Genomic DNA, 21742 nt, shown 5'->3' with positions numbered 1-21742 from the left:
TTGTGTGAATTCCTCATTTGCTTTATCTTCACCAACATGTACACAGTCAGACATTAAACTATTGCTTCTGATTGTGATTTGAATTACATTTTCCTGGTTTCTGATGAAGTTTAATGTAATTTCCACATATATATTGGCCATCTCAATTTTTTACTTTGTGGCGTACTGGCCAACTTTTTTGTTCTTTTTTTGTCTCTCCCCAACACACACTCACATTGACTTGTCAGGGACACAAGACAAATTTGCAATTTTTTTTTTAAAAACTGGATTATATTATGATCATCTTTCATGGTACTATTTAATCTACAATGTGTTTCAAATGTAAACAATGTAAACAAATTATTAGTTTAGCAGTTTTAGTGGTAACTCACAAACTAAGACAACAGCCACTATAAAAATGAAGTAGTGTTGGGCTTGGGAGGTAGCCTAGTGGTAGAGCACTTGCTTAGGACGTGTGAGGCCCGAGGTTCAATGCCCAGCACCACAAACAAAAACAAATACAAAATGAAATAGTGTTATAAATATTTTTTCAAGTGGGAGATGGAACTAAAGACATAATAGGGAAGTTGTTCTGCATGAGGTTAAGGGCCTAGATCCTTAGCTCTACTGTGTCCATAACTGTGTGACCTTGGGCAGGTTATTTAAGCCCTCTAAACCTTTGTTTCTTCTGTATAAATGGGTGATAATAATAGTAACTACTCCATAGAGTTGTGAGGGATAAAAAGGGATACTACATTAAAGGTGCTTAGCACAATGGCAGTCATCACACATGCCCAAAGGCATATTAAAAATATTGTTCATTATAAGTTTTGTTTAGAACCTTAAAACTGGTGTTCTCCCTAATCCCTGCTCTGATTCATTATGTTGAAACTTAGTCCCCAGTATGAAAGCATTGAGAAGTTGGGCTTTAAAAGTGATTATGTCATAAGGGTACTCCCTAAATGAACAGAATTTATACCCTTACAAAAGAGGCCCACGGAAGCTTGTTCACCTCTTCTGCCATGTGAGGACACAACAAGCCAATGTCAATGTGCTAACAAGCACAACTGCCAATGGAGCTCAAAGGACCAGAATGCTGATAAGAATGTAGACCGTAAAGGTCAAGTTCAAGAGGTTTTGATTGTGGTTCTATTAAGAAGCAGGCCTTTACCAACACAGAATCTTCCAGGGACTTTATTTTGAAGTTCCTAGGCTTTAGAACTATAAGAACTAAATATTATCTACTGTTCATAAGCCTTCCAGTCCATGGTATATGTCAGACGACTAATGAACTTAAGACAGAATTTATAGATTATGAGTAACATGCTAATACATTCAATCCTTGCTGCATGAGGTTGATGTTATTCTCCTTTTTGCTAATGAGGGATCTGAATATCAGAGAAGTTAAATAATTGAATCAAGGACATATTCCTCTTAGTAATACCACCATAGTCAGACTCCAGGTCTAATTTCAAAGCTTATTCCTTGTTTCTTCTGCTATCTAAATTCTACTTGGTAGAAATAAACAGTTCACTGTGGCTTATTAATAAATTTGTTCTACTCTTTTGAATAGTCATGCGGAAATGAAAATATATTCAATGTAGCTTTTAAAAATAAACCCCCAAAGATATAGACAATTCCAAATAAACAGGGTCTTAATAAAGTGCCATTTTTTCCAGATCATGGGCACAGAAGTGCTGCCTGCTGTCTCATCCGCTGTTGGGTGACCTCTGGCATGACAGAGGCCATAACTGTCAAGATCATCCTGTTCCAGGAGAAGGCACTAGGTATAAGTACAAGCTTAGAACTCAGATGCCCAGGCTTAAATACAACTCTGCAATCTCCTAATTTTGTTATCTTGAGAAAATTACTTGATCTTTCTAATCCAGTATCTCCTGATCTGTGAAGTAGGGCTCAGGATAGAACCTGTGCATCTTAGAAACAAAAGGGAGGATGAAGTGAGACAATGGACATACAGTAAATGCTTAATAAATTCTTTCACACAATAAATGCTCCTTTCAAAATTGCTCATCAAGAAATTATCCTATCAGTTGGGCCTGTTTAATGCTATTTATCATTTTATCAGATTCCCATTATCAGATATCTAGCATGATTTTGTCACAAGGCTTTAAATTACATGCACAGAATAATTAGGCATTTTACTCTCATTCATCCCTTATCTCCACCCTAATGTATAGACTCTGCAGAGTCAAAGCCACCTCTAGTCCAGAGGACTTTGTGTTTCAGGGTCTCATCTCTGTGTCTAGGCTACCATGGTGGTCTCCTTGGAGAAAGGAGATACATGACTTCAGACAAATTACATTTCTTTATCAGACACAAGGACAATCCTAGTCACATCCATCTGGGGCCTCATCTTCCATGGTAAACAATTTACAAGACAAATAGGAATTCTTTCTAATTGATCTTCTCATGATATGTATTATGGAGTCTGAGGTCAATGTCACATCCAGTAGTCTTAGGTCACAGTCAAGTCCTATTTAATCAGCCAGTCTTTCAATAGGTAAGTGAATGTTAATGTTGTATATTAGGAAGAGAAGAGGCTTTGGAGAAAGACAGATTTCAATCCAAGTCTTGGATCAGCTGCAAAGTCACTCTGACACTGGAAAAGATAGTTTTTTCATCTTTAAATACAGAAGGAGAAGTGGTACACAATGTTGCTCTAGCATTTAAAAAGAAAGTTAAGAGCCCTTAGGAAGAGTCTGTCACACAATAGTGCCATAAAATGCAGCAATTATGCTCAAGATGATGGTGGCAGTCATCAAATGGCCAAATGTCTAGGCCAGAAAGGGACTTGTTGTGGCTCCCCAGGAAGTAAGTGGCCACCCTGAATGAACAGCATATGGTTGGCTAGTGGTTGGGAATGCAAACATAGAAGAAGTCAGAGAAACAGAACTTTCTACTAAGAGGCAGACACAGAGAATTCTATGGCTTGGCTTACTGAGAGAACTCCAGGCACAAGGAGGTGGCATCGTAGGAGAGAAGGCAGATAGTGAGTGATAGACAGGCACATTGCAGGCAACTCAAAGCCAATAAAGAGTTCTTTGCAGGGGAGTAACAGGACCAGATGTGTATTTAATGAGGTAAAAGTCTTCTAGCAGCAGCATAAGAGGCTGAGCTGGATGGCTTTCCACTTATATGAGCGAGGTTAGTTGGATGACTATTGATTAGTAAAGTGTGGGGCCCAAAATGGCTCTCAGTACCACTAATTGCTGATTGATGGATTACAGTTGAAAGATGTGAAGGTTGTGCAGTGCCCAGCGAATATGTTATTCTTTTCCATTTATCTTATAAGATGCATAACTGCTATTTGTCTTTTTACACTTTCACTTTTTTCTACACTTCATGAAGATTACCGTCATCAAATACTCTAAATATTACTGTTATTATTTGGAATTTTGTCATCATAACATAGTGGAACACATAAGTCTGAAAAGAAATGTAAAATTTTAAAACAATTACATGTAATTAAAAGTCCCATGCTTATCATACTAATAGACTGGATGGGATCATGGTGACAATTTTGCATAATAGTGCCTTAATAGCACAACAGGAAGATTTCTGAAACATACAAATGTCAGAAATCACAGCTCCAAAAGACCATCTGTATTAACTACTGCTGGACTAGCTCCCACAGCTTCTTAGGGTTGAAAGTGGAGTATGCAGAACACCAGGTGTGTAACCTTTTAATTAAAATACACGTATGACCTCTTACATAACAGCCAGGATTTTCATGCCCTACTTTTGAAGATCCTCTACAAAATAGAAGGTTTCACATGAGCCTACAGATGGCTTAATATCAAAATCAGTCACAGAGTTGTATGACTCCTCCTCTGCCACTTATCAGTATGTCCTAAAATGCTTCCCAAAATATCTAAAACACTATTTTTGCTGTTGTTTCAATAGAAACATTGGAAAGGAAGACTAGAGCAAAACAATATTTCTCTCCCCTTACTTGGCTTCTGTGATATTTCAATTATTATGGCTAAAATAGCACTTAGGGCCATTAAATTGGCAATAGAAGATGAAGTTATCAGGGTTTTAAACTGGAGTACCCTAAAAACAAAAACAAAATCTATTTAAAAAATGAACCCATTGAATTTTACTGGACTTACAGTAAAATTAGTGACTGATGATGATTTCAGGTGTGATTTTTTTCATGCTCTATTTTGATCATTTCATGGGCTGTAAGTTCCTTCATAAAAGAATTAGAAGACAGAAGAAAGAGCATATCTAGTCAAATTAACAAGGTATCTAATGGGAAGTAACCTCAGTCCAAAATTTTAAAGAGTAAGAGGCTTGGGGAAGCCTCTAATTTTACAAAGACTCAAATCTTCTTCCCCACCATCACTATCTGGCAACTTCTGCCAAAACTTCAGGTTTCTACCTGTGTGTCTCCTGCACACTGCATCAGATCTCTCTCTGTCATGCCTTTATTGCACACTCATTTCCCTTTTACAGTGTTTAGCATAACTTTAATAAATAGTTATATGTGTAAGTATGTGCTTGTTTCCTGCGACACCATCAATTCCACTGGGACAAAAGACTGTGTCTATTTTATTCACTGAGAATTCTCCAGGTATCTAGCATGATGCTCAACTCAAAGGTGCTTAGTAAATCTTTGTTGAATGAAGGGATAGCCACCTTTATGTCAGCTGTTCTCACTCCCTAGGAGGAAATGAGGGTTGGCTTTGGTGTCAGAACTCTGATTTACAGTGTTTGCTGGCCCCCCTCCTGCCGGCCAGCCACAGGCTATGCAAGTAGGACACCCACTTCTGTGGCTCTCTTGATGAATTGAGCAGCTCCTCTGATAAGACATTACATGCATCATCCCTGTCACAACGTCCTATCTCTGTGACCTCATGCAAAGGAATGGCTCTCATATTTATTGCTTTCATTTTTCTCCCACACAGATTCTTTTTAAATACTTCTACTCTCCTTAATATCCTTTATCCCCAAACCCATAGCTAGTTCCTCTGTTGGCCTTACAATGACAAATAAGCTGAGAGTGTGATAGCAATTCAGACCCCGCCTCAGGGAGAACAGTCCACACTGAGCAATAACACCACATGCACCAAAGGGCCTTGCACTGCCTGATTGCTTTGAACTTTTCTTCTGGTCCCACTCGTGGGACATATCTGAACACCCCTGAGTCATCAGTAACTTCACATTGTGGGGCACTCTGTTTCTTTCATTATCAGAAAATAACCTGCTCTTAAAGCTATGTCATCAAAGGAACATATATAATAAGGTACAGTAAGAATAACTCCCCCATCATTTACAACCAAGGTCTCATCAGCAGTTAAGTAACTTTTTGCTTGTCCTGTCTTTTGCTAAAGCTGAATATTTTTTCCAGTCAGCTCTTTCTCAATTTAAGATGTGGCCAGAAAGAGGAGGCCAGGCCTGAGCCTCTGAAGGAGAGTAGGGGGAACTTGTGATGAAGATAAATTTTGTACATGTACACAGCACAATGCTTCATAAACACATTTGATGATGCTGATAAGCTACTGATATTTCAGAAATTGCTATACGCCCAGAAATACCCAAATGTTTGAAAATTAATTCAGAGATAACAAGTTGCTTTTAAAGACACACTATATTAACTTTTAATAGCATAAGTAGAGTACCTGTAGACCATTGCTTAAGGAGCCTCATGATTCAGGGGATTTTCTGGATAAATAGAGGGAAATCAAAGTAAGAAGTCACCAGCTGTTCATTTTCTATACAACCACAGGAAATCTTTCCATGCTTAGTCTGAAAAGAGGAGTTTTATTTCCTATGCTACCTGATGGGAACATGACAGAATCAGAGGGCACATTGACCAAAAAGTAATCTATCTTCAGATCAAAATTTTCACTTGAAAATATTTTCCTTTTTGCTCCAGTAGCTGTAAACCAGTAAGAAGAGTCAATGGACTTTGCTACTTCATCTTTGACAAAGGAGCCGACCATCCTCACTGGAAGCAAGATAGCCTCTTTAATAAATGGTGTTGGAAAAACTGGATCTCAACCTGCCAAAGATTAAAACTAGACCCTTATCTTTCACCCTGCACTCAGCTAAAATCAAAGTGGATTAAAGATCTAAATATTTAAAAAGAAACACTAAACTTGATGGAAGATAGGCAGAACTCTTGAAGACACTGGCATAGGAAAAGACTTTATGAACAAATCCTCAGTAGTACAGGAACTAGCAGAAAGAATCAACAACTGGGATCTCATCTTATCAAAAAGCTTCTGCACTGCAAAAGAAACCAACAGAACTAAAAGACAACCTATAATGTGGGAAAAAATGTTTACCATCTGCTCCTCAAAGGACTGTTTTCTAGCCAGAGATTTAGCTCAGTGGTTCCGCAACCTGCCTTGCAAGCACAAAGACCTGAGTTCAATCCCCAGTACCAAAAAAAAGAGACTATTATCTATTATCTAGAATATATAAAAAACTCAAAAAAATCAGCCCCCCAAATATAAAGACCCAGTTCTAAAATGGGTATCTGAAATGAACAGACATTTCTCAGAAAAAGAAGTAAAAGCAGCAAGTAAATATATGAAAAAATGTTCCACATCACTGGTCATTCGAGAGATGCAGATGAAAACAGCACTGAGATACCACCTCACCCCACAAAGAATGGCTCCTATCAAGAAATCAAACAATAACAAATGTTGGCGTGGTTGTGGGGAGAAAGGAACCCTTCTTCATTGTTGGTGGGAGTGCAGACTGGTGCAAACACTATGGAAATCAATACGGAGATTTTTCAAAGAACTAGGATTAGAGGTTCCATTTGACCCAGCCATCCCTCTGCTGGGCATATTTCTAAAAGAATTAAAAGAATCATATCACAGTGTTATATTTATAGCAGTACTGTTTGTAATAGCTAAAACTTGGAAACAGACCATTTGCCCTTCATTTGGAGACTGGATAAAGAAGATGTGTTTTTTTCTATATAATGGAATACTACTCAGCCATGAAGAATGAGACATTAAATTCATTCATAGGAAAATGGATACATGTTGAGGATATACTCTTAAGTGAAATAAATAAGTCACACTTGTGTAAATACTGAATAGTTTCTCTGGTGTGAAAAACTATAATAGTACATAATATCCTAATTATATAATGGACAATGTGAAATAAGAAGAAAAGGGCTAAAGGAGTAGAGAAAGTGAGAAGGGTAGGGGAAATCTAATAAGGGAAAAGAAAAAAATGAAAAAATGGAAATAAAGCGTTTATAAATGAGGAGGGGAGGGGGGTGAAGGGAGGGCAGGGGTAAGGGGAAAAAATGAGAACCAAGACCTGTCATGTAAAGGTACAAGATCCCAATGATGAATGTAACTGTACTGTATACCTAAAATGTACCAATAAACTCAGTGAGAGAGAAAAAAAGAAGAGTCACTGGGTGCTGCCCAATTATTTGTTTAAAATTACATGGATCGATGCATTGAAGTGATTTATATTTGACACATAAACAGGAAAAAAGCTTCTCATGAGAATATTTAGGAAAAAAAAACACTGAAAGATGGAGGCTGTTTAAAAAATACTCAGGGACCATCTATTTACACAGTTAAGGATAGCACTGTTAATATATCTATTTTTTAATTGTTAGTACTAAGCCCATATCTCTTTCCATTGTTATTAAATTGATGTCAAGAAGGCAATGGTAATTAACTGATAAGACAATACTATTTTACACCTGCAAACGTGTATAGTACGTGCATTAGTTCTCAGCTAGAATCTGCAAACCCTGGGAGAAAGGGGCACAGATAGATTACAAAATTACTGTAAGGGCGGGATGTAATAAGCAAGAACTAAAACCTACAATGCACTTCAAAAATATATAATTATCTGGCCTCCATCTGAGTAAGAATGTTGAAGTATCACAGCACAGGGGTGAAGTCTACACGTTTTAAAGTCAGACAGATGTAGGTTGACTCCTGCTGTACTACAAAGAAGTTGTATAGTTCTGGGGGAGTTACTTAATTTCTCTAAATTCTAGTTTGTTCTAGGATTAAAACAGTACAGTGTATAAACCATTATGCACACTGCTTGGTATACACAGAATGTCCAATAAATATATTTTTTAAAGAATAAAATTATTTATATCTAAGCATATTCCTTCAATTACCAACATAGAATATTATACTTAAGACAAATGAATATCAACTTATTTGCCATAATAAACTGAATTTGGACAGCTCTCACTTTAGAGGGACAACTGAATACACAGCTCAATATTTATTTTTATGGATCCTCTAATGAAGATTTCCTAAGAAGTACACTTCTAGATTACAGTGCTTTCAATTCCATAGGAAATCTCTCTAAATAACCATTATTTAATATTGTATCTCTGATTTAGTTGGCTCATGGCCAGAAGTACTGGCCATATTCAAAATATATCCATTATTTTTAAGGCCACATTTCAATGTAACTCAGTAGTTCCACTTTTAGGAATTTATCCTAGGAACATATAGAAAATTACCCATCAGGTTTGTGGAAAAGGGATAATTCAGGAGGCCTAGATTGTTCCAACTCTGCCCATTCCCAAGAAGGGCCTGTTGCACTACTGGTCACTGGCCAGCTTCTAGGATCTGGGCTCTTCTAAGGTTCTAACAGATGAGTGTTCCACATGTTCAAGTTCTTGGGCCACACTACAGTGTTTGCTTACCAAGTTTGCACATAGAATAAATGCTGCATGTCTGCATGACCAATCTATAACAAGGCCCCAAGATAACCAGGATTAGATGAATTTCTCTCAGTGGCAAAATGTTGTTCATACTATCACATGTCATTGCCAAAGGAATGAAATACATTTCATGCAGTATCACTTTGGAACTTTGGGGACTTTGGAACTTTGCAGCTGGTTTCATCTGAATCTCACCCCATTAGCATTTGTTCTTTATTAATTTGAATTCTTTGACTGTAATAAATTATAATTATAATGATAATATCTGAGTCCTATGAACTCTCTTATGAAAATCATCCAGCTTCAGAGCAGTCTTCAAACCCCCCAAAACATTTTTGCAAAATTAGCTCATAATAAATTTACTATTTTATACTGAAACATTGACAATAATTTAAATGGTGAACAGATAAGCAGTTCCATACATCTGGATAATCAACCTAAAATTAATAAACATTTAAAATAACACTTTTACGTATTTATTATGGCATTAGAAAACTGTGTGAAAGTAGGATACAAAATTATATGGAAAGCATAAATTTAAGTAGGAAAAACATTCATATCTATATAGAAAAAGACTGGAAGGACACATGCCAATGAATGTTATTAGTGGCTACTGATCAATTGTGAGATTTTGAGATAGTTTGTTTCATTTTTCCGTATTTTTATGATTTTTTCTCAGAACAAATTATTATTCTATTTTTATTCAGTTATTTTTACATATCTTAGAACAAAAATTAAAACATATTTGGGAGAATTCTGATAACACAAAGAACACAATTTAAAAATGAAAGTTATTTTCTCTGTCACAAGTTTTCCTGAAACTGGACCTCATACTACTGGACATCATAGCTACCAACAATTTAAATGGCATTTTCCACTTTTTTCTGTAAATTACATAAAAACTGATTTACTTTGCTTCAGGTTTTACAGAAATAGGATCTTGTTCTGAAGCTTTTTCCTTTCAAAAACGTATTTGGGCATCTTCCACATAATTCATATATCATTTTTAAATGACATGTATCTACTGAATCAAAGTTTACTAATTCATTTCCATATTGACAGAAATTTTAAAATATAATTTCTAATTTTTTAGCATTATCATAATGTTGCCTAACAAATTCATGCATGTACATCAAGGTTCCTTGAAAAGTACTTTTGTAAGAGTACTAGGAGCAAATCCTCTTGGATTACATGCTATACATACCTAAATATTCATGGATATTGACAAATTGCTCTCCAAAAGATTGTACTTATTTTCATTACCAGTAATGCTACAAGACAGTGATCATTTGCCATAGTCTTACCAACAATGGATATTATAAGTATTTTCAATTTTTTCTAATTAGATATGAAGATTAAAATTATAGTATGTCATTTTAAAAACTGAACGCATCATTATTATTGAATCTGAACATCTTTTCACCATTCTACCCATAGACCACTTTGTCCTCTCAATGTGTAAAATAGTCATTTATATCTTTTATGGGTTTTTCAAATTAAGTTATCTTTCCTATATATTTTCAGGAGTTCTTTAAACTGTGTACATATGAACATTGTGTGGCCGGGTGTGGTGGTGCATGTCTATAATCCCAGCACTATAATCTCCCACTTGGGAGGCTGAGGCAGGAGTGTCACTGTGAGTTTGAGACCACCTGGGCTACATAGTGAGCTCCAGGTCAGTCTCAACTACATAGTGAGACCCTGTCTAAAAAAGAAAAAACAAAAAATATTGTGTGGCAGCATTTCCTATCAGTTTATTATCCTCAACTCTATGATGCCTTTCTTTGTATAAAGTTTTAAATTTCTACATTGTTAAATCGGTCACTTAAAAAATGTCTCTGCCTTTCATGTCCTGTTTAAAAAGGCTCTCCCTATTCCAAACTTTTAAACTATTTTCTAATGCTCTCATTATCAGAAAAATATTTAAATATACAATTGAATTTATTGTCAATTATGTTGTTCAATGTAGTTTTTTTTGTTTGTTTGTTTTGTTTTTTATTGGTACCGGGGATTGAACTTGGGTCCTTTCACTTGCAAGGCAGGCCACCAAACCACTGAGCTAAATCCCTGGCCCCAATGTAGTTTTTTAAAAAGTCACAGAATTAAGATTTAAAATTGTTTTGCTAAGAAGTGTGTTTCATCTTTTGAGAAAATGACAGGCTCCTTTCCCTCAGTTGTACCCTGTTGCCAAGAAGCTCTGAGTCCAGTTTTTATCAGCCTTTTCTCTTTTTTATTACTTGGATTTTCTGCCTGGCCCTGTGTTTTTCTGTGACCTTTCCTGAAAACTGCTCTGGATCTTTCTGAAATTAGAAAGTGAGCAAACAATAAATATATCAGCAAGTGATCAATTAGAATTTGCATAAGTAAATATCAATAAAACTTATTATATTTAATTAAATATTCCCAGGTTATTCTTTTCTTACCTATTGTATTGCAAATTTCTAGTCTGCTAAAACTAACCAGAATTCAGAAAATGAATTACTGTCCTCTTGATGTCTCTCTCTAATTATCAGGCTACAAATCCACTTACTTTATTTTGAGTCTTTCAAGGGTAACGGTTACTCTAATTATCCTTGCATCCAACTTACCTTTGCCTTAAAGCAAGCACTCAATAGTTTGTTGAATAAGTGAACCAGAGAAACAAAAACAAAACCTCACATTAGAAATTGAGGTCATGGGAAAGAGCCAGGGTTTATCCTACTGTTGGTCTATGCTGACTCTCTAATAGTACATGGCAGTCACTGAGCAGATGTGCCCGAGCCACTACAGCCCACCATCATCATCAAGAGCATGGAGTTACCAGGGAAGGAGACAGAGACTCACAAGTTAGAATGCTTCCAAGGCTGGGGTACAGCTCAGAGGTAAAGAAAGTGTTTGCCTAGTATTGTAGGAAAAAAATGATTGCAACAACAAGTGTTGCAACAGTGCTGTGTGTTACTTAAGTAATTAAAATAAACCAAACCTCATATTCCCAAGAAATCCAATTATTTTGGATTTAACTGCAACCTTCATGCCTATTTTCTGCTGCTTAGCTTGTTTGATGACAGAATAAAGGACTATGAAAACTAGATTTTATTTAAATTAGAAATTCAAACCATGAAATATATGCAAAGCTCAAATTCTGTATTAAAATTTATCTTTTAACAACAATTTTGAAATGCAAGGAGGCCTTAGATGTTAAAGTCAGATTAGAAGTAGAAAAGTCCTGAATACATTTAAAATGATCTTTGTGTTTTGTTTTTCTAAGCCTCATCCTGCCCTAATAAGTCAATTCCATTTTCCTGAGATTTTTAGCAATATTTGAGGCCCTCTCCTTAACCTAAGTTGTGTTACAAAACAAACAAAGTCTCTCCCTTATGGATTTTAGTCTCCTGATGATGGAGGATGAAGGACAATATGTATCTTGCACCAGCAACCTAACTTCTCTTCTTGGTGACAGGATGGAGGTTGATGGCAACAATCAACTGTGAGCTCAGCTCGATGGCTGGAGAAGGCAGACAGCAGCCAGCCTGCAGCACCAATAGGGCCATAGAGCTAACAGAAGGATGTGGGATCTGCTGCCAAGTACATGGGAGGGGCTGTTGCTAATGCTTATTCTAAAGCACCTGCTTCCTCCTCTTTTGTCAATGGTATGGTAGTGTATAAAATTTTATGCCTTTTGAAAAATAAAATGTGAAGACTTTGGATACCACTGCAGTAAGCTTTTGAGTAGTTATGAACTAAGATTCACAAACTCTGCCTTGCGTCTCCCATCCATTCCTTGGTGGAGGCTGCCCCTCACTGTCAACCCTGGAGGAGGATGCTGGGGCTCAAGGGCAAGTCTGGCAGAGTCCAGAATAATGGAGAGAGGATTCCAGGAGATCAAGACATGTTGGAGGCAGCTGTCAGCTTTGGCTACTGGATGAGTCTCTATAATTTGCTACTGGCAATGAAGAAATCAACTCAGTTCCACAAGAGATTGAGGGGAAGTGAGTCCTTAGGTGTCTGCTGGAAGGGACTAGCAGAAAGGGAATGGGATGTCTCTGACCTGGGGGAAATGAGTTGGTCTTGCTGCTTCATTATGTAACGACCTACATACAGCAAGTCTCAAGTACTTTCTTAGCACTCATTGTCACATGTGCCCATACCATTAGGAGAGTCATCACTTTCTTTCTTCCAACAGGTATTTGCTGAGGACTGTCTATTGCCGGACACCTTGCTGGTGTTAAATTGGAGTTGGAATACCCACAGGACCGCATGGATGAGGGGCTAAGAGATGTCAGACTTTGACATCACTACTTGCGAGAAGAGCCACAAAGGGGAAGGTTCCTGACGATGCAATATTCATTTAGGGGCTAAAGAACAGACAGATATTAACTACAGGATGAAATGGGGCTGCATAGGGAGAAAATGGGGCTGACTCAGTTCATTTAGGCCACTATTAAAAATACTTTATATTGCTTATTTGTAAAGAATAAAACTTGGTTCTCAGAGTTCTGGAGGCTGGGAAGTCCAAGAATAAGGGCTCAGCAGATTCCATGTCTCCTGAGGGCTTTTTATAAATAGCACCTCCTACGTGTCCTCAAGTGGCTGAAGAGATGAGCAAGCTCCTTTAGGCTTTTTAATACAGCACTAACATCATCTATGAGGGCAGCGCCTCCCCAAACCCTCACCTGTCAATACCACACTTTGGGGGTTAGGTTGCAACAATGGAATTCTAGAGGACACACGCACACATTCATTCTACAGCAAGACAGATATGTAGGATAAGGGATGTTTCCAACAGAGGGACCTACAAGAGTGAGTCACTGTGATGGTCACCTCCAAACATCACACTAGGCTTCACCTCCAAACATCACACTAGGTTTCACCTTCAAACAAACATCACACTTAGCCGTAATTCTTGAGTGGACTGATCTACTGATAAGTGTCACATACCATGATTCATTCACCTCCAAAAAGCCCAATCTGTGGGCACATAAGACTTTGAGGAACATCAAGATATAAACCGTAACAGTTCTCCCCAATTAAAATATCTTATTTCCATTTAATTCTACCTCCAATGAAACAGACACTCTCTCTACACATTTTACTATTCTATTATGCAAAACCTCAAACATGGACTGGAGAGACTGGTCCAGTCAACTTCTGCATTCTATTACCCGACTTCTACAGAAAGTGATGTGAGGCTAACATTGTTTCTTCTTGTACAACACATCAGTTATGCTCACAACCATCCTGCATTATTTTGAAGGAAATTCCAGATAACACATTCAATAGTCTGGATCTTAAATGTCACCCAAAGTTTATTGCAGGTTTAGTCCCAAGCTTTAGGAGGTGGTAGAAACTTAAAGAGGTCAGGCCTAATGGAAGATCTTCTAGGCACAGTGGATATACCCTTGGAGGGGACAATGGGACCCCAGGCTCCTTCTTCATCACTTTTCTAAAGCTATGAGGTAAGAATCTTTGTTTCTCATATGCTCCTGCCATGACCCAAAAACAACAAGACTACTTGATCATGGATTGTGGCCTCCAAAACTGTAAGGCCAAATAAATTTCACACCTCTAATCCCACCACCCTGGAAGCCAAGGCAGGAAGAATGCAAGTTCCACCACAACCTGGAAATTTAGTGACAGTGAGAACCTGTCTCAGAGATTTTACTCTGAGGGCAGGGTTGGGGGCTGGGGCTTAGCTCAGTATAAAGGTGGAGGGGTCAATCTCCAGTGTGAAAAGCTAACTTCAAATTTCATATATGTGAATGATGTATCATTTCACATGTGTGAATTTCTAAAATATGACTTTTAAAAAGTACTACAAGACTAACCTATTAACAGACTCCTTAATAAAATCAAATAGGCAGTGTTCACATTTTCCCAATTGGCTTCAAAATTTTTTTGACGTGTTTGAATTAAGATACAAAATTAAATCCATATTTTAGAACTAGTTGATATGTCTGGTTTTGGTCATCTATACGGTTCCACTCCATGTCCTTTATTTCTTCCAAAGATTTTTTCCTTTTTTTTTTTGAAATTTTGTTGTTCCTATTGTTGAGTAAATTAGCTGGTTTTCTTATAATGTTTCTCAGAATCTGATTCTATCCCCAGATATTACTTAACATACTTTGCTGTATTCCTTTTTATTTCCAGTAAATTAGTATTTAAATCTAGAGGCTAACTCAGATTCATTTCCCCCCTAAGATTAATGCACAAGTAATTTGTATATACTTCCATCAGTATAGTTAATAACATATGGTTGTCTTTTGATTGATGGCCATTGCCTTCACCCACTGACTCATGACGAGCCACCAAAAGCTTTTACTCTATTGTAATCATTCCTTCATTAGATTGACTACTTTTATGAAGAGAAACTTCCCTCTCATCAACATTTGGTCAAGGTATAAATTGGAGAAGTAGTTAAAATGTTTGTTTTTCAATTTACCACATTGCAAAATAATGAGGTTATTTCCTAGCATCCTAGTGACTAGCCTTGTTTGTGTATGTTTTACTGCATAACTCATGAGTATATGCATATTTTGGTGAGTATTATTTCACTGTACTTGTTCTGGGGTCTGTACTTCTGGTCCTAGACTTGGAATCAGCTATTTCTTCAAGGAGCCTTGTCTTCATTTAGTGGGAAATGTGTTTAGAGATCACAATCTGGATATAAGGGGTGTATAGACACAGCTGGGAATCTTTCTTTTAAAAAATATAACCAACAAATGACTTCATATGTTATCCCATATCACATTTATCCCCTAAGACACAAATTTAGAATATTAGCAGATATAGAATCATAATAGTAACACTACCACCAATAATATAATTACTGAAAACAGTTTATAATTTTTGTTGGAATTCTTTCTGAACCTAGAGGATACATCAAGTCCCTGACTTATGAACAAGTTCTGTTCCAGGAGAATGTTCATAAATTGGATTCATTTGTAATCTGACAAAGTGAGTCTTATACAGAACACCTGTAAATCTTATACAGGACTCCTATGAAAGTTTGCAACTCAAAGTTCATAAGTTGGGGATGCGCTATATTCTTCTAGGGGCCTAGATTAAATTACTGGGTTTTAAGGTCACTGGAAATAGTTCTTTTATGTGTGACTATGCCACCAAAATTCTATATAATTACTTTCATCTCTTTAATTTCACTTTGTAGTTTTCAGGTATCATCTTTTAAAATTTAATGTTAGGGCCAGGGAGTTAGCTCAGTGGCACTGCACCTGCCTTGCAAGCACAAGGTCCTGAGTTCAACTCCCAGCACCCTCACTCAAAAAATAAAAATAAAAGGTAAAATGTAATGTTAATGTATAATTTTGTAAAATGTTACAGGACTTCGAAGTCAAAACTATAAAAAAGATGTAATCAAGACTATCATTAACCTCTTCTTCCTTCTTTTTCTTTAAGGATAATCATTTTTTTAAAAATCCGCAAGTTATTCTTCTATTGCTTTCTATTAATATAAGTGCAGATACAATATAAAGTGTCCCTATTGTTTATATACACTAAACACATTTTCTCTACCTTTCTTATTAATGATATCCCTACAGAATCATTTTCTAGTAGCAGAACACATAACACTTACATAACAGCTGAGAAGCACTATATCTCAATCTATTCAGTCAATGCCTGATTAATGGGAATTTGAGTTATTTTCATTTTTTTTTTTTGCTACTTCAAACAGTGCTTTAATGAACCACTTCATGCCCTGGATATTTGACAGTCCACCTTCAGGAAAGATTCATAGGAGTGGGTATACCAAGTAAAAGAATAAATTCACGTATAATTTTGTAGGCTATTGACTAATTCCTATTCACAAGAGTTGTATCATTTTATACTCCTACCAAAAATGTATGAGACTGTTTGTTTCCTGACAGTCTCACAAATGTAGTTGTTGTCAAACCTAGATTTCAGTGTCTGATAGGCACAATATTGTAGTCCACTGTAGTCTTGTTTTATGTTTTCCTCATGATGAGTAAGTTGTTTACATTTCTTTCCCTAAGAACTAGCTGTTGAAAATTGTAGCCAGGTGTTTTTGTAATAGTGGTTCACAAAGTGTGAGCCTTGTATCATCATCAGCAACATCACTCGGGGTTTTATTAGAAATGCAAATTTTCAGACCCTAATCCAAACCTACTGAATCAGAAACTCTAGGGAGAACTAACCTGTGGTTTCAAAATTTACGGACGACTCTGATACACTACAGTTTGAGAAGCATTGGTTTGTAGAGTTGATTTGACAACTGCAACTCCCATGGGTTTGTCTAATTATTTTATAATTAAAGTAATGCCAAACTGAAGATTCAAAGGCCATGTGACATTCATTCATTCTTTTGTTAATTGAACAATTAACAAATAGATGTTAAGTACTGCTGTGAATCAGTCACTGTAGCAGCACTGTCTTTTGGTTTCACCAAAGAGAAATGGTCACTACTCCAAGAAGCTCACTATCCCTTATGGAAGAATGGAATTAGACAAGCCAATTTAAACTTTACCAAAGTGAATCACAAGGTGCTGCTATAGCAGGAGCAGGGAACTTCAGCTAGCCTTGTGGCCAGGGAGGTGAAAATTGAAAAAAAACAGTGAGGTAAGACTTCACTCCCATCAAGTGGATCAAAATTTTAGAAAGGAATACCTATTCCCTGCAGGTATGTGGGTGGAACCATGAAAGACTGAAGCCTCTTTGAAAAGGAATCTAGGTGGTTCTATTAATGCTTCAAGTGTAGCAATTCCACTCCTAGATATTGATCCCATGGGATGAATGCATCCATTCAAGGATCTTTCCTGCAGTGCTGTTTGGTGCACCAGATGCCAGTTACAAAGTGAATGAATGCCCCATAGTAGGGGATGGCTTAATAAATCATCATATATCTACATCCTGAAGCTACTGGTACTAATAAGCCATATCACTGACTTGAAAGTCTTTCTATGACATACTTTCAAATAAGCAAAACAATATGTAGAAAAATTGGTACACAGGTTGAATATCCCTCATTCAAAGTGCTCAGGACCAGAGAAGTGCTTTATATTTCAGATTCTAGAATGTGTGTGTGTGTGTGTGTGTGTGTGTATCATGGAGATAAGACTCAAATCTAAGCACAAAATTCATTTGTGTTTCATGTATCCTTCTGTACACAGCCTGGAGATAATTTTAAACAATATTTTTAGTGTACCTGAATTTTGACGGTGATCCACCATATGAAGACAAGTTGAGAAATTTCCTACTTGTCATCTCAGTATTTAAAATTTTTCCAAATTTGGAGCAGTTTTTAAATTTAAAAGAAAATTTTGGTACCAGGGTCAAACTCAGGACCTTGCTTTTACAAGGCAGGTGAGGTGCCACTGAACTAAATCCTTGGCATCAGATGAGATGTTCAACTTATAATGCCATCTCTTTTTCAAAATACCCACAGAATTCATAATGTATGTACATATATATTGATATATGATTATATTTATAGAAGAAAATATGAAGGAATAAATACCAATCTCAGTGATCCATCTATGATGGTCAGGATGGGGCATCTACCATCCTAATTGTGCACTTTCCACAGTGCAGATAGAGAACTAAGGACAACATTCTCAAACATCACTGCAGGCACATGTGGAAGGTGAGAGAGTTGCAGTGTGGACTGGAATAGATTGCCTCTGCAGTGTGTGGACAAGCACCTTCCTGCTCTGTTCTTTGTGTGGCTAAGTTTCTCATGTCCAGCCACTTGTGTCATGAGCAAGGAGAGGCAGGGCACAGGACTCTGTGCTGCTGGCATAGACCTAGCGTGTACAGCAAGGCTCCGGAATAAAACATGCTACAGTAGCAGCAGGTCCCTAGCGGGGTCACACACTCAGCTTTGTAGGTGCAAACCAGGACCCAGCAGGGGTAAAAGTTCCCCCACTGGGTTCTGGGGCATTTCTGGAGGCACAGACAGACTTCCAAATGATTTCATGCACACCCTCTTCTCTGATCCTAGTGTCAGTATGCTTAAAATAGCTTGGTTCTTGCTTTCTGAAAGTGAAACTGTGTGATTCAAAGGGTAACCAGGCAGGGGGAGGAGTGTGAGGCAGCTGTGAGAATTTAAATATGTGAACATATGAAAGTGCCTTGAAAATAGTCATATTATTAATAATTTTAAAAGCCATTTAAAATTCATCTGTTACCCCGTCTAAACAGCGGATGTAGACAAGGACTTTCAAAGAACTTTTTATTAATGCAGAAAGGGCTCTCCCCTATGGAGCTTTTCCCAGGCAGAAGTCTTACCAGTAGGTGTCAAAGTGGATTTGGGTGCTGGAAGTAAACTCCTGCGAGGTGTTGTCACACTGGATGATGCTGCAGAGGCCACCCGGCTGGCCCCCTTAGGTGTGTCCTTATAAGGTACAGCTGCCTTCAGCACTGGCTGTTCTTCACTCCCAAAGGTTGAACCTGTGGGAATCAGTAGGTGTATTAGTTATATCTTTATGAAAAATGGATGCCGCCCCTCCTCAACTTTGGCATTTGTCAACCAATCCTCAGGCTGTGTTGAGTTCAGAAATCGACCTCTTGGTGAGTGGCTTTGAAAAGTATTTCTCTTGAACAGATTATAGAAAAAAACTTCCTTTAGTTAATGCACAAATAGTCCATCACTCAAATCTCCTACCTTGAAGACAGAGAAGCCATTCTCTTCTGATATGGTACACACACACACACACACACACACACACACACACTTTGCTTATGTGTATGTACAATTGTATGTGATTATGACAAGCATTAACTGGATAATTCCCAGAGGATGAGCAGCTGTTTCTTAAAATAGAATGTGAGTGACCCAGGAGAGATGAGAATAAAAATTCAGACATCCCTTGATATCAATGGGGGATTGGCTAAAGAACCCTGTTGTGGATATCAAAATCTGCAACTGCCTAAGTCCCTTAGGAAAAAATGCCATCAGATTTACATAAACCCTATGCACATTCTCTACTTTTAATCATCTCTTAAATAACTTATAATACTTAATACAATGTAAATTCTACGTGAATAGTTGTTATACTGTATTGTATAGGGAATAATGACAAGAAAAAAAAGAATGTATATCTGTGCACGTTCAGCACAGAGGCAAAGCTTTTCCTCCTCTTTGACTTGTAGGGCTGGGGATTGAACTTGGGGCCCTTCCCATGCAGGGCAAGTTCTCTACCACTGAGTTATACTCCAAATCTCTGAATAATTTTGATCACCATTTGGTTGAATTCAGAAATGTGAATAGCATGGATATAGATAGCCCAGGTTATTTGTTCAGAGATCCTAGAACTCCAGCTCAGTTACCTCCAGAATAGAAGGCTTGCAATTAAGTTAAGGAGCATAAGACAGAGAATCCTTTTGTAACGCACAAATATTTTTTGTTTGGGAAGTGGAGTACTCTTTAAGCTTGGAGGACATTGCACTCCAGCCTCATTAAATTCACAAGCAGAAGAAAAGTATGGATAACTTCTATTTACTACTCAATATAGAAGCCATTTATTGTCTGCAAGACAGCTTCTCACAATCAACTGCTCTGACATTATGAAGATATGGTATATTGGGATGTGTGTGTTTCTTGTCTTGTGTCAGATTTAAATATGAAAAATTGCTGAGGTCCAAACTTTTCTTCCAGATCTTTTGTGATCTATATATTTGCAAACACTTAAAGATAGTGATATCACCATTTCTCTATTTCCTGTTAAAAGAAAAAAAAATATATATATATATATGATCACGACCATCTACCATGAATAACAAGCAATGACATCTGGAGGAGGTGAAAGATTGGACAGTGACACCATTAGAGTGAAAACTTAATTTTTTGTTTCTATCATTCTAAAAGGATGGTCATAATATTCTATTGAGATAGGGCCTGCATTAATATGGTAGCATTATTAAAATGCTTTGCAGTGTTCAGTACAACCAGAGGTTTCATCAACCATTTAGAGTAAGAGATTATTGATTTTCTCCCTCTAAAGTCAAAAGGTCTGTTTAAAATCTGTGAGATTTATGTTGTTTCTAAGGAAGAGGATATGTAGGAAGGGAAAATACAGAATATATGATTTTTCTCAGAGTTTATGCCATACAGCTATTTTGAGGTGCTATGCAAGGATTTTAACAGTTGTAAACATGGCTGGGGGAATGCACTGACCACTGTATGCCAAACACTCTGGGACTCCATGGAAAGGGGTCTGCCTTGTCTTTGGTGTCACAAAAACAAGCACACACATGTTTGATCCAAACTCAGTCAAGAAAAGTAGCAGCAGAAGCTTACAACCCAGAAAGCCATAACTTTTGAATTATTAAGCAGGTTCACCAGTCCCTGGTGCTAGAAAACAGACTCTCTGGAATTTTGTATTATACTTCAGATGAGAGAAGGGCTTGGCCATTGGAAATATTTTGCATGGAATTGTCTAATGTCTAGCTTACTGCTGACATACTGCCAGAATAATCTACTCAGTGAAATATGTTGAAGCTGATTGAACACAAAACTGTTCACACACAGTTTTTTATTTAACAATTTATTAAAACATTTTAAGAAGAGAAATACTTTGTATCATTTACAGAATTCAAATAGCCTTATATCAAATCCTTTTGCATCTGGCATGATTTTAATACATTAAATTTATTATTCAGTGAACACGTCAATTTTGAGATCTGGCTGCTTTCCAGGCTGGGAAGAAATCTGTCTATGAACTACGTGTTTCAAGGAAGCTATGTACTTGAGAGAGGATTGCAGTATTAAAACATGAAATAAAATAAAATGATAAAACCCCATCTTGTTCATTATTGTGGGAAACAGCTAGCAATAAACAGTTCTATTTGTTTAGAAACCAATTCAGTTGGCCAGTAATTAAAGCTACATTATTCAGTAAAAGTACTCTAAATTTGGAAATAGCTGCTAAATTCTATAAAAGCTCCAAGTACTTCACAACAATGATAACAACATTAAGCCACTGCGTGAGAATAGGAAGAAAACAACTGGAAATAAACAAACTGCTTATGTAAGCCAGAAAAAAGTGGAGAATTAAGAGTCAAAGTGGCTATTCAGTCATCTCACTCCCAAACAATCCCATCTTACTCTGGCCCCAA

The 21742-nt window shown here is 37.1% G+C and overlaps 1 protein-coding gene across 3 annotated transcripts in view; it reads right to left on the bottom strand.

Moving 5' to 3' along the window:
- Window positions 1-21742, bottom strand: part of Mtus2 (microtubule associated scaffold protein 2) — a 665483-nt gene that overhangs the window by 185024 nt on the left and 458717 nt on the right. For all 3 annotated transcript variants that reach the window (XM_033759933.1, XM_010623851.2, XM_033759934.1), the window contains one exon: window positions 18914-19075. In XM_033759933.1, the coding sequence (XP_033615824.1) occupies window positions 18914-19075 (162 nt within the window). The remainder of the gene's footprint in view (window positions 1-18913; window positions 19076-21742) is intronic.

The sequence above is a fragment of the Fukomys damarensis genome, unplaced genomic scaffold (assembly GCF_012274545.1).
Source record: "Fukomys damarensis isolate Sample0158 unplaced genomic scaffold, DMR_v1.0_HiC HiC_scaffold_38, whole genome shotgun sequence".
Classification (NCBI taxonomy): domain Eukaryota; kingdom Metazoa; phylum Chordata; class Mammalia; order Rodentia; family Bathyergidae; genus Fukomys; species Fukomys damarensis.
Note: the sequence above shows the minus strand (reverse complement) of the source record. Positions and strands in the feature narration are given on the sequence as shown.